This window comes from Neomonachus schauinslandi, chromosome 10 (genome assembly GCF_002201575.2).
Source record: "Neomonachus schauinslandi chromosome 10, ASM220157v2, whole genome shotgun sequence".
Classification (NCBI taxonomy): Eukaryota; Metazoa; Chordata; class Mammalia; order Carnivora; family Phocidae; genus Neomonachus; species Neomonachus schauinslandi.
This window is the reverse complement of record NC_058412.1, coordinates 70,786,169-70,798,740: the sequence shown is the minus strand read 5'-3', so window position 1 is coordinate 70,798,740 and position 12,572 is coordinate 70,786,169. Positions and strand designations below refer to the sequence as shown.

The 12,572-nt window shown below is 35.5% G+C and overlaps 1 protein-coding gene across 2 annotated transcripts in view; it reads left to right on the top strand.

Moving 5' to 3' along the window:
* The window catches only part of GTF2A1L (general transcription factor IIA subunit 1 like), a 51,963-nt gene extending 47,798 nt beyond the window's left edge, over positions 1-4,165 (top strand). Inside the window, exon 9 of one of the 2 annotated variants that reach the window (XM_021701138.1) lies at positions 3,911-4,165. In XM_021701138.1, coding sequence (XP_021556813.1) covers positions 3,911-4,018 — 108 coding nt within the window. In that variant the 3' untranslated portion in view covers positions 4,019-4,165. The remainder of the gene's footprint in view (positions 1-3,910) is intronic. The other variant, XM_021701139.1, reaches the window with a different exon arrangement.
* Positions 4,166-12,572: the final 8,407 nt, after the last annotated feature.

Here is a 12,572-nt window from a genome sequence, read left to right as displayed (position 1 = left end):
TATCTATCTATCTATCTATCTATCTATCTATCTATCTATCTATCTATCTATACACACGCTTTGTTTTCTAAATAGATACTGCATACATGCCTGGTAAAAAATCAAAACACTATAAAAGATATACCATGAAAAGTCTGGTTCTTACTCCTACACTGTTTGTGCTTCCTACCAGTAGCTCCCTGTCTCTTCCTTGAGTGTAAAAATGTAACCAGTTATAATAGTTTCTTAATATATTTATAGTGTCTTTTTATTCAAGTACAAGCCTAAAAGATAGCATAGTCAACACTGTATTCTGCACCTTGTCTTTTAAGACAATATATCTTGGAGATCTTTGTCTTAATATTTTTATAGCTGTGTAATTTTCCGTTGCAGAGTTATTAAAATTTATTTCACTGATCCCCAACTGATGAATATTTGAGTTATATTTCAGTCATTTGCTATTGAATGACCACATCCACAAGACATTTCATATGTGTGCAGTTATATCTATTTAAAAAAATCCCCAGCAGATGATTTTGGAGTTATTGTAAATTCAAGCCCCACATTGGGTGTGGAGATTACTTAAAAATAAAATCTTTAGGAAAGTGGGATTACTGGGCATTGCTCTCCTAGACTCTATTCCAGTATATATTCCCATTACAGTATTTGAGAGTGCTGCTTTTCTTACAGCCTTGCCAAGGGAGTGTAATAAAATATTTGAATCTCTGCTATTATAAAAAGTGAAAAATGATGTCTTGGTGAAATTTTTAACTTTTCATGTGTTTAAGGGCTATTTCTATTTTTATGTGAACTGCTTGTTCATATTTGTCTATTTTCTTAAAGATTGGGTTTTTGGTGTATTTACTAATTTCTAAGAGCTCTATATTGTTTGGGGGGAGATTAGCCCTTATATGCAGAAATAGTTTTCCTCACTTGTTTGCTTTCAGTGCTTTTTCTTTCTATTATGCAGATGTTATATTTGTCAACCTTAATTTTTATGGCTTCTGATTTTGAGTCATGAATAGAAAGCTCTTTCTTAAGATTTTAAAGGGATTCACTCATGTTTTCTTGTAGTATTTCTTTGGTTTCTTTCATTTTTCTTTTCCAGGCAGCTACCCAATTTTCCTAACATCACTTATTGAAAAGTCTATATTGTCCACACTGATAAGAGAATGATTCCTTTATCACCTACTACATTTACCACTATATTTGGGTCTACTTGATTTTTTTTGTCCTATTGGTTTGTCCATTGGCCTGTACTACATTGATATAATTATTAAGGTTTTTAATATCTGGTAAAGTTAGTACTTCTTCATGAAGCCAAGTCAGGAAAATATTTAAAAGAGGAGAGAGTGTTGAAGGGTGCCAGTAGATCAAATATTTAAAAAATTTATTGCTAGCTATTTTATCTCTTTTGTTGCTGTGGTAAAAGGGCTTTTTCACTGTATCTTCTAATCAGTGCTTATATAAATGAAGGGTATGGATTTGTGCATATTAATTTTGTATCAATACTGAATTATTATTTAGTAATATTTTAAAAGATTTATTTGAGAGAGAGTGTGTGCGCACGCACTAGTGAGTATGGAAAGGGGGCAGAGGGAATCTCAAGCAGACTCCATGCTGAGTATGGAGCCTCAATGGGACTTGATCCCACAACCTGTGAGATCACAACCTGAGCCAAAACCAAGAGTTGGATGCTAAACTGACTGAGCCACCCAGGTGCTCCATTATTTAGTAATTTTTTACTTGATTATCTTAGAATTTTCAGACATGCACTCATTGCATCTGCAAATCTTTATCCTTTCCAACTTCTGTACCTCTACTTCTTTTTTATTTTTATTTTTTAAAAAAGATTTTATTTATTTATTTGACAGAGAGAGAGATAGAGAGGGAACACAGGCAGGGGGAGTGGGAGAGGGAGAAGCAGGCTTCCCATGGAGCAGGGAGCCTGATGCGGGGCTCCATCCCAGGACACTGCTGAGCAGAAGGCAGACATTTAATGACCGAGTCACTCAGGAGCCCCTCTACTTCTTTCTTCTTGTTTACTTGCATCGTCCACTGCAAGTTGTACTTTCTCTTACCTAATTGTATTGGCTAGGATCTCTAGAATAAAAACTTGGATAATCCTTGTCTATGTCTTGATTTTAGCGGGAATACTTTTAGGGTTCCCCACTAACCACTAAGACAGCTTTTAGGCTAGGGGTGTGTGTGTGTGTGTGTGTGTGTGTGTGTGTGTGTGTGTGTGTTTATGATGCAGTCTTTGATTCTTATAGAGTTAAAAAAGTAAAATTCTTTATTTAATGCTGTCTCAACATTATTGGAGATTATTATATGATTTATCTCCATAGGTCTAGTAATACAGTTTTTATATCAATAAATTCCTAATATTGAACCATTGTTGCATTTTTAGAATAAATGTACTATTTATGCACTATTTCTAGAATAAAATTACTAGGATGAGTTGCTGCTGTTACAGTTATTCTCCTCTAGTTATGGTCAGATTTTATCACCTATGCTGAGTTCAGGATTCTGAATACTCTCAGGGACTTTTTTTTAAAATTTATTTTAATTAATTTTTTTTTTCTCAGGGACTTTTTAAGATATGTCCAAGTATAAATTTGAGAGTCAAACTCAGAAGAAATTTTCTGTTATTAGGACTTCTTTCCCCCCCATACAAATAAGGGTTTATCATTTGCGTTTTCTTATGCTTCACAAAATGCATCTGAATATTGGTCACATGTTTTTCTTCTTTGACTTGACTGCAATAAACATCTGGGTTTATTTTTATTTTTTTTTAAAGATTTTATTTATTTATTCATGAGAGACAGAGAGAGAGAGAGAGAGAGAAGCAGGCTCCAAAGGAGCAGGGAGCCCGATGTGGGACTCGATCCCAGGACCCTGGGATCATGACCTGAGCTGAAGGCAGACGCTTAACCATCTGAGCCACCCAGGTGCCCTAAACATCTGGGTTTAATTTTTATCCTTGATTTCAGATCATACATATCTAAGGTTTTTAAATAGTCACTTATGGTTTATCCAGAGGTAACAATGATTTTATGATTTCTTACCTCTTGAAGTAGTAGGATTTTCTAGTTTTTATTTTCTCTGTATTTAGACTGATTTATTAAATCCAAGGAACTGCCAGTAGAATCTAATAGGTAATAAACTGTATCTTCTGACCTTGCTCAGTACTTTAACTTTCTCCTTCACAATGAAATTCCACTTTTTTTCATTCCTGATAATATTAACTACATCTTCTCTGTTTATTCCTTTGTAGACATACTGAACTCTTTGTTGTTCTTGAACAGTCCAGGTATCCCCCTCCTTAGGACTTTGGTGCTTCTGTTCCCTTTGCCTAGAATGCTCTCTCTGGTTAATATCTTCCTGGCTTTATCCCTTACCTTCTTTAAGTCTTTGCTCAAATGTTACCTCATAAGTCAGGCCCCACCCTGACTTTCTTATTTAAAATTATAACCCACCTCTGTATTTGTGATCTTCCTTTTCCTGCTCTAGTTTTCATAGCACTTCGCATCTTTTAATATTCTTTATAATTTAGGTATTTATTAGGTTTCTGTTCCCCCCATCCTTTCTAAAATATAAACTATTCAAAGTCAGGAATTTTTCCAGTTTTTAAAAAGTAATACATAAAAATATATATACGTATATATATGTGTGTGTGTGTGTGTGTATATATATATATATATATATATATATTTATATTTTAAACTGATATATCTACAGTGCCTAAAACAATACCTGACTCACAGGAACTCAAATATTTGCTGGATAAATGAATAAACTATCTTGAGGAGGTCTTATTTTTAAAGAACTCCCATTTAGGGTCAGAATAATCCCATACGATGTGCAAAGAATGGTAAATGATCCTTTAACTTATGAAATTAATTAATTTAGACTATTTTTCTCCCTCCAGATTCATCGAAGCAAGAACAAATGGAAATTCTATTTGAAAGATGGTGTTATGTGTTTTGGAGGGAGAGACTATGTATTTGCAAAAGCCATTGGTGATGCAGAGTGGTAAAACTTGAGTTCGATACACCATAAACATCAGTGGGACTATATTACATATTGTGAAACTTATTTTTATTTTAAATATAGTCCAGTACAGAGCTGCTCAAATTTTTAGTTCACTGTATGGAACTTAATAAAACAATAATTCAGATGCAGATACAAATATCCAATTTTATATTTCATTTGTTGTTTTAATGGGGTTTCTTTTTTTAAAAGCCCTCATTATTGATAGCATTACGAAGCATAAATGAATCACATGTGATGGAACATGAAGAAATGTTATGGTTCCTTAATCTTGAGGTAAAATTTAAATCAGACTCCAATTCCCCTTCATGGTAAGGTCAGTATCAGTTATTAGATCGGGGCTGGTGTCCTCCCATCTTCCCCCAAAACATGTTACAACAGATCCTGGAGAGTTTTGTAGTTAGAGGGATATTCAAGAAGCCTTCTCTAGGTTTTCAGTCTACACTGATCACTAGTGATAGGCTGACCTTGCAAGCCGAAGTGGTCCCTTGGAAGCAGATGTCCGTTGAAACCATATTGTACTTGAACATGGAAATCTGTGTTGAGCCCAGGATCCCTGGAGCTAAGGATCAGCCTCTCTAGGTTTAGCATGTGACTGGGCCATTCTTCTTCATATTCTGCTATCTCCCTGAGAATTGTGAGGAAGTGGTTAGGTTCCCATTCTATTTCTTGAAATTTTAGACTTCTTTTTAGTCCTGGTGGGTTTTTCCTTCATCTGTCATTTTTTTCTATTTTTCTTAACAGTGGAAGATTCCTTTGCAGACTCTTTCCCCTGAAAGACACCATCTCTTTTCCTTTGCCCTCACAGGGAATTCCCTCACTGAATTGAGATTTTCTAAAGCAAAAGTTAAGAGATGTTCTTTTCAGGAATCTTCTGTTTTGGCTAGGCAATCTCATTTGACACAGGAAGAGCTAGATAACTGTCTTAAAAACAGGAAGAGAAAACAGTGCAAAACACAAATAGCTTTCATTTTCCTGCAGCAATAAAAACAAATTAATATCCCAGTAAGCTGTTCTGTACTACTTTTTGCCTTAGTAGATTCAAATTCATCAAGGGAACATTTTCCCTATCATTCTGCTTCTCTTAACAGGTAGAGTAAACATGGTCTCTAAGATCCTACTTTCAGCCCTGAATGGTGTTCTCTAGGATGGTAACTCTCATAGAAAAAACAGTGCTGAGATGAGTGGGTTATGGTCTCAGAAAGCTCCCCAAGGATTGGATACCTCGGTTTGGCTGGTCACAAGACGAATTCCTCATTTCTTTTTTTTAATTTAATAGTTTGTTTTTATACAACCTTTTTTTTTTTTTTTTAAAGTAGGCTCCATGCCCAATGTGGGGCTTGAACTGATGATCCTGAGATCAAGAGTTGCATGTTCTACCGACTGAGCCAGCCAGGTGCCCTTAATTCCTCATTTCTTTTTCAGAGACAACCCCATTTGGAGAATTTAATTTATTCCAGTACTTGTCCTGTCCTACCCAAGGGACTCAGCTACTAGTAGATCTTTCCAAAATCTGGATTAATCTCTTCTGGGCCTTGGACAACATTTGTGGGGTACTGTCTTTGGCCTAAAGTTGGCAGCTGCGAGAGGATTCAGTTAATACTAGTGAATGTGCTGCTCTCCTAACCGGATTCCCCAGCTATGCCCTCTTCATCCTCAGAGTAATTATCCTTTTCCCTATGACCCCCACTGTCCCAGATCCTTGTCTGGTTTTTGAGAACTTCCAGGAGCTATGGGTCCCCTTAATGAATGTTGTCCTTCATGAAATGTCCATCTTTTCTACACAGAAGGCAAAAGACGACACTTACTTCTTGTGTTTATTCTTAAAATGTACCTCATCCGGGACTGAAAAGTATACTTTCTAGTGTTGTTCTTGCTTTCTTCCTCCCAGTGTTGCCCAGTCATTCTGTATTTGTCCTAAGCAAACCTTACTGCAAATTAAGGGCTGAATTTATTGAGAAGGTGCATTCACTTGGGTGTTGGGGTTTAATGTATTGATTCAAATGTTTGGCAGAGGCAGTAACAGTTGTTTCTAAAATTCCTTACCTCTTACCCACTGTGGATTTTAAAATCTCACTTTGCTTCAGTGATTTTTTAAAATGGCATATCACAAATACTATTATATTAGTTCTCTTTATTTATGTGGTCCTCTTTTTTTTATCAGAGAAAAATGTCATACTTGTTCCATTTGTGTGTCTGCGTGCCTTCATGCCCCTGATCTTTTAGAATTGCAAAAAATCAATTTAAAAACTAAGCTTACCACAAAATAAAATAAAGCCAACAATAATCTTGGCATGCTCATATAAATGATAATTTTGGCAGTGGCTGCAGAGAGAATTAAGAGAGTCTCCAAATTATTTTGGATCTGGTGCCCTTTTATTAGTTTCAAATAACACCAGAAAAAAATTCCTACTTCCTGAAAAGTTGTCAAAACCAGAGGTTTTGAAAATTTTTTGGCTACTATTTACACTAAAAAATTAACCAGTATATGTTTGCATGTACATAGATACATGTAATACGAGTTAAATAAAAGTTTCGGAAAATCATGCTTACCTCTAGCACACGATGGCCTTCTATATTTTCTATTTGATCTGTTGCATTAAAAATTAATGGTCTTGAGCTATAAATTTATCACTACACTGATGGGTCATGACTCATAGTTAAAAGTATTTTCAACTCGTGCTAAAGAAAGCAAGACAAGTGCATTTTAAAAGAAAAAAATATTCTATAAACCTTATAAGGTGGTGTTTGAGACTTGGCTTTGATATGGTATTACTTTTAATTTCAGAAACCCTTCATCATGTCCAAGTTGAGCATTTCTTTTTGTATGTTATAACAAAATTCCATAAGGTAGGTTGTAAATACAGTACCTTGGCAAATGTCATCCTGCGCCCTTTTATAGGCAGAGAAAGTGTCTCTATTATAGAGGTTACAGTTTGCTGTGTTAAATGAAATTTGTGAAAGTATCATGTATCCTAATTCCTATTTCAAACTTTTTCTCATGCTTGCATCCTACAGTGCTTTCTTACATACTTTCCACCTCTCCCTACAGTCTAAGAAGATCTTGCTGAATTTGCACAGTTAGTCTCTTAGGGGCTGACTGACTGACCTTGCCTAGAATGCTTCTTTACCTATTTTATTCAGTGTGCTATAATATGTGTTACTAATCATCTGTACAGCTCAGACTCCACAGGGCAATGAGGTTCCAAGTCTGGCTGAGGCACTCAGTTTCAGTAATTTTAGTTGTGTAGGAAAATGAGTATCTTTAGAATGAATAGCAGCAGTTAATTGGGGTGGTAAGCAGGGGAATTTAGTGGGAATTTTCTTTTGATTCCTGTTATTAGGTTAATATTATGCTGTTTTCATGTAAATATACTGTAATATGCCATATGGGAACTTTGTGATTTATAACTAGAAAACTAAATTATAAATAGGAAGGCTATGGTAATAACTCTTAGGAAGAAATTCAATATTAATAAAAAATATTGCACATTTCAAAGAAGAGATTATTCCAATTAGGAACACATTTATTGAAATCTTTGTGACATAAAGATTCTTAATTTACATGTGGACTTAATACATTTTTGAGGAAACTAAAACCAGGCCCTTTACAGCAAATGTTAGGAATGGAGGACATAGTAACTTTTAAAAAGATTTTGTAAGTTTAGCTGAGTGATTCTTTTCTTTCTTTTTTTAAAGATTTTATTTATTTATTTGACAGAGACACAGCGAGAGAGGGAACACAAGTGTGGGGGAGGGTGGGTGTGGGAGAGGGAGAAGCAGGCTTCCCGCCGAGCAGGGAGCCCAATGTGGGGCTTGATCCCAGGACCCGGGCCATGACCTGAGCCGAAGGCAGACGCTTAACGACCGAGCCACCCAGGAGCCCCTAGATGAGTGATTCTTGCTGATTAATCTTTCTTCGTCATTTTGCAAACTGCCAGTGATAATATCGAACATGGTAAAGAAAAACAAAAACAAAAACCCACAAGATAGAAATGAAATTTCCTGAGCATTTGATGTTTTTATCATTTATGTATGAAGGATTACACAGATTAAGAATATACAAGACCATCTCATGAGGGAAATACTTCTTCATAAGGATTGGTCTTATATTTTAGTTATAAAAGGGAATCAGCTGAAAAAATTATTAATCATCTACTATATATAAGACTTGAGGATAGATATAGTGGGAGAAATCAAGTGAAAGAAATGAGTTTATCACAAAAGAAATTTCTAAGATAGGTGAAATAAGAGGTATATGTGTAAGGATAATAACACCCAGTGTGTAGCATAAAAGACAGATAGATGAGTGATAGGTATGAAAAGGCAAAAGAAGTCCAGAGAGATTGTTGTGGGTCACATATTTATTATTTATGCCTTTGTATTTCAGGTAAAGGAGGTGTCTTAAATTCAGTAGATTAGGGAGGAGGTGGATTAGGAGAGTTTGGGAACAAAGCTAGACCTGTGGCTGGGGTGCAGGAGGAGGACAGGTAAGGAAGAAGGTGTTCTGGATGGTAACAGTGGCAAGGACATCAGAAGAGAGATGCGTGGGGCATGGTTAGGGAAAAGCAAGTGGAAGAGGTTCTTTCATGCAGAAGAACAGCAGGAGACCAAGTGAGCAGACTTGAGAATGGATTCTGGAGCTCTTTGAATGTTAGTCTAGGAGCTAAAACTTAAATTTATAGGTACTGATGTGCTGCTCAGGATTTTGGCATGTATGTGATAGGATGAAATAGGATTTTAGGAAGATTAATCAGTGGTGAGTATGAGAGTGTGGACGTGGCAAAGATTGGATATGAATAAAAATGAGGGAGATATGATAGGACTTCTGAGGTAAGGGGGAATGGCCTGAAATGACGGTGTGGCAGCAGGAATGCAAAATAAAGACTTGATACAGAAGACATTCAAAGACACCCAACAACTGGTAGGTCTTCAGGAATGAAAGGATATGAGGATGAAGGAGATAGTAAACTATAACTCCATGTTGAAACTTAGAAAAATCAGTATTTGTGGATAAGGCCACAAAAGTTATTTTCAGAGGATATATACAAGTACTTTGGCTCAAACAATATTTAAGAAGACATAATTTAAATAGAATTTCTCTGCAAGGATATATTTTACTTTTTTTGACTTTCTGCTTTTTTGCTTATTTAGTTGTTTTGGTTCTGGGACTTATGAATTAATCAAAAAGTTTATTATGAATTAATCAAAAAGTTTATTATGAATTAATCAAAAAGTTTATTATGTATGTATATAAGAACATGACTAATTAGTATTCTTTCATATCACTGAGACAACTTCTAGAACACTAGCTTACCAGAGAGGATTGTATCTGAGTAAAGAGAAGTAACTAGTTCTAAGTAGAAAAGTCCGAAATGTGAAAAACATACAGAGAAAAGAGATACTTTGTAATGCTTATGATCTTTTATGGGCTATTTTGAATCACTTTGCACAGTGGCATAAAGGTGGAAGGCAGATTAAATACAGAGTCTAGTTGTGACTATACATTTATTTAATAAAATGTTGAAGGAGAGCTAAAAACTGGAAATAGCCCAGATTTTCATCAGTAGGAAAATGGAAAACAGTGTTAGAGCCCTACAACTCAGCAATGAATTGGAATTGGAATAAAAATAGTTTTATAAAATACCACAATGATTCAAGCAATAGCCTGGATGAATAGCAAAAACATTGTGTTGAATTAGAGAAGGCTTACACAAGAGTATATACTGTATGATTCTATTTATATGAAGTTTTAGAACAGGCAAAACTAATCTATGGGGGAAAAATCAGAACCATTGTTACCTTTGGGGGGTGGGAGTGAGCGGTTAATTAGGAAGGGGCATGAGGGAATTTTCTGAGGGTGATAGAGTTCTATGTCTTCATAGAGGTTTGGGGTCGCATGGATATATGAATTTCTCAAAACTCATTAAACGGTATGTTTAGTATTTGTCCATGTAAGTCTTACCTAAAATGTAAAATATTGAGCCTTGGTTAGTGATAAGCATGCTTGAAGTGTTTAGAGCTGATGAGTACTGATGTCTGCAACTTGCTTTATTTTTTAATTTCTAATTTTTTTTTTTTTTTGCTTTCAAAATTTTTAATAGACTTCGTCAGGGTAGTTTTATTTATTTATTTATTTATTTAATTATGTTATGTTAATCACCATACATTACATCATTAGTTTTTGATGTAGTGTTCCATGATTCATTGTTTGCATATAACACCCAGTGCTCCATGCAGTACGTGCCCTCTTTAATACCCATCACCAGGCTAACACATCCCCCCACCCCCCTCCCCTCTGGAACCCTCAGTTTGTTTCTCAGAGTTGTCAGGGTAGTTTTAGGTTCAGAGCAAGATTGAGTGGAAGGTACAGAGATTTCCCATTTACTTACTCGCCCTGCCACACAACACACAGCCTCCCCCATTATCAATATCCCCTACTAAGGGTGGTACATACACTATGACTGATGAATGTACATTGACTCCTCAGAGTCTATAGTTTATGTAAGAGCTCACTCTTGGTGTACATTCTATAGATTTGGAAAAATATATAATGATATGTATCCACCATTATAGTATCATACAGAGTATTTTAAAATTAAAAAAATTTTTTAAGATTTTATTTATTTATTTGACAGAGACACAGTAAGAGAGGGAACACAAGCAGGGGGAGTAGGAGAGGGAGAAGCAGGCCTCCCGCAGAGCAGGGAACCCGATGTGGGGCTCAATCCCAGGACCCTGGGATCATGACCTGAGTCGAAGACAGACACTTAATGACTGAGCCACCCAGGCGCCCCTTAAATTTTAGAATTTTTAATTGAAATATAGTTGACCCTATAACATTGTGTTAGTTTCAAGTGTAAAACAATGATTTGACAACTATATATATTGCAAAATGCTTACCACAATGAGTGTAGTTACCATCTGTCACCATACTAATTTACTAAAATATTATTGACTATATTCTCTATGTTGTACTTTTCATCCCTGTGACATATTTATTTTATAACTGGAAATTTGTACCTTTTAATCCTCTTTACCTATTTTGTCTGTCCTCCTACTCTTCTCTCCCCTGGCAACAACCAATTTGTTCTTTGTATTTATGAGGAAGTTTTTGTTTGTTTTGGTTTTTAGGTTCTACATGTAAGTGAAATCATATAGTATTTCTTTCTCTGTCTGACTTATTTCACTTACACCCTCTAGGTCCATCCATTCAAGACTGGCAAGATTTCACTCTTTTTTTATGAATGAATAGTATTTCAGTGTGTGTGTGTGTGTGTGTGTGTGTGTATGTATGTTTGTGTATATATTTTCCAAACCTTCTTTATCCATTCATCTGTCTATGGACCCTTGGGTTGCTTCCCATATCTTGGCTCTTGTAAGTAATGCTGCAATAAACAGGGGTCATATATCTTTTCGAATTAGTGTTTTTGGGTTTGTTTGTTTGTTTTGGACAAATACCCAGAAGTGGAATTATTGGGTTGTATGATATTTCTATTTTGATTATTTTGAGGAACTTCCATACTCTTTCCCATAATGGCTGCACTAATTTACATTCCCACCAACAGTGCGTAAGTGTTCCCTTTTCTCCACATCCTTACCAACACTTGTTATTTCTTTTCTTTTCAAGTCCAGCCATTCTCACAGGTGTAAAGTGATATCCCATTGTGGTTTTCATTTGCATTTTCCTGATGATGAGTGATGTTGAGCATCTTTTCATGTGTCTGTTGGCCATCTGTAGGTCTTAGAAAAATGTCTATTCAGAGAGTGGATTCTATGTAGAGGGACTCCATCTCTAGAGAAGGAACAGTCCCATCTTTGCCCATTTTTAAATCAGATTATTTGATATTTTGGTGTTGAGTTGTATGAGTTCTTTATGTATATTTGGATATCAGTGCCTTATCAGATATGTCATTTGCATGTACCTTCTCCAGTTTACCAGATTGGTTGCCTTTTTGTTTGGTTGATAATGTCCTTAGCTGTGCAAAAGCTTTTTATTTTGGTATAGTCCCAATAGTTTATTTTTGCTTTTGCCTTCCTTGCCTGAGGAGACTATCTAGAAAAATGTTGCTAAGGCTGATGTCAAATAAATTACAGCCTATATTTTCTTCTAGAGGTTTCATGGGAGAAACTACATTTTAATTTTAATTTTAACTTAGCTGCATGTGGCTAGTGGCCACCAGATTGGACCGTGAATCCCTGAAGGGTGTTTTTCAAACTATGCGAGGAAAAGGACCAGTTATTTTAAATGTCAAATCTGTTACGGACTAATATTTTTATAAAATGCAATAAAAATCACTACAAAGATGAAATGAAAAAAACCCCCCAAGATATGTAAAATACCACCTCATTTAGAAAATTTTAGATTCAACAGACATTAAATTACTATGTCAAAATTGCTAGAAATGTTTCTAAACACTCTCAACATCTGTATTTTATGTCATTATGTACCAATGACAAATAATTTTTAGACTGGCAATGGTCATGGACAACACTTGGAGTTAGGTAGCTATCCCTCTTTTGCCCAGTGTGCCTAAGAA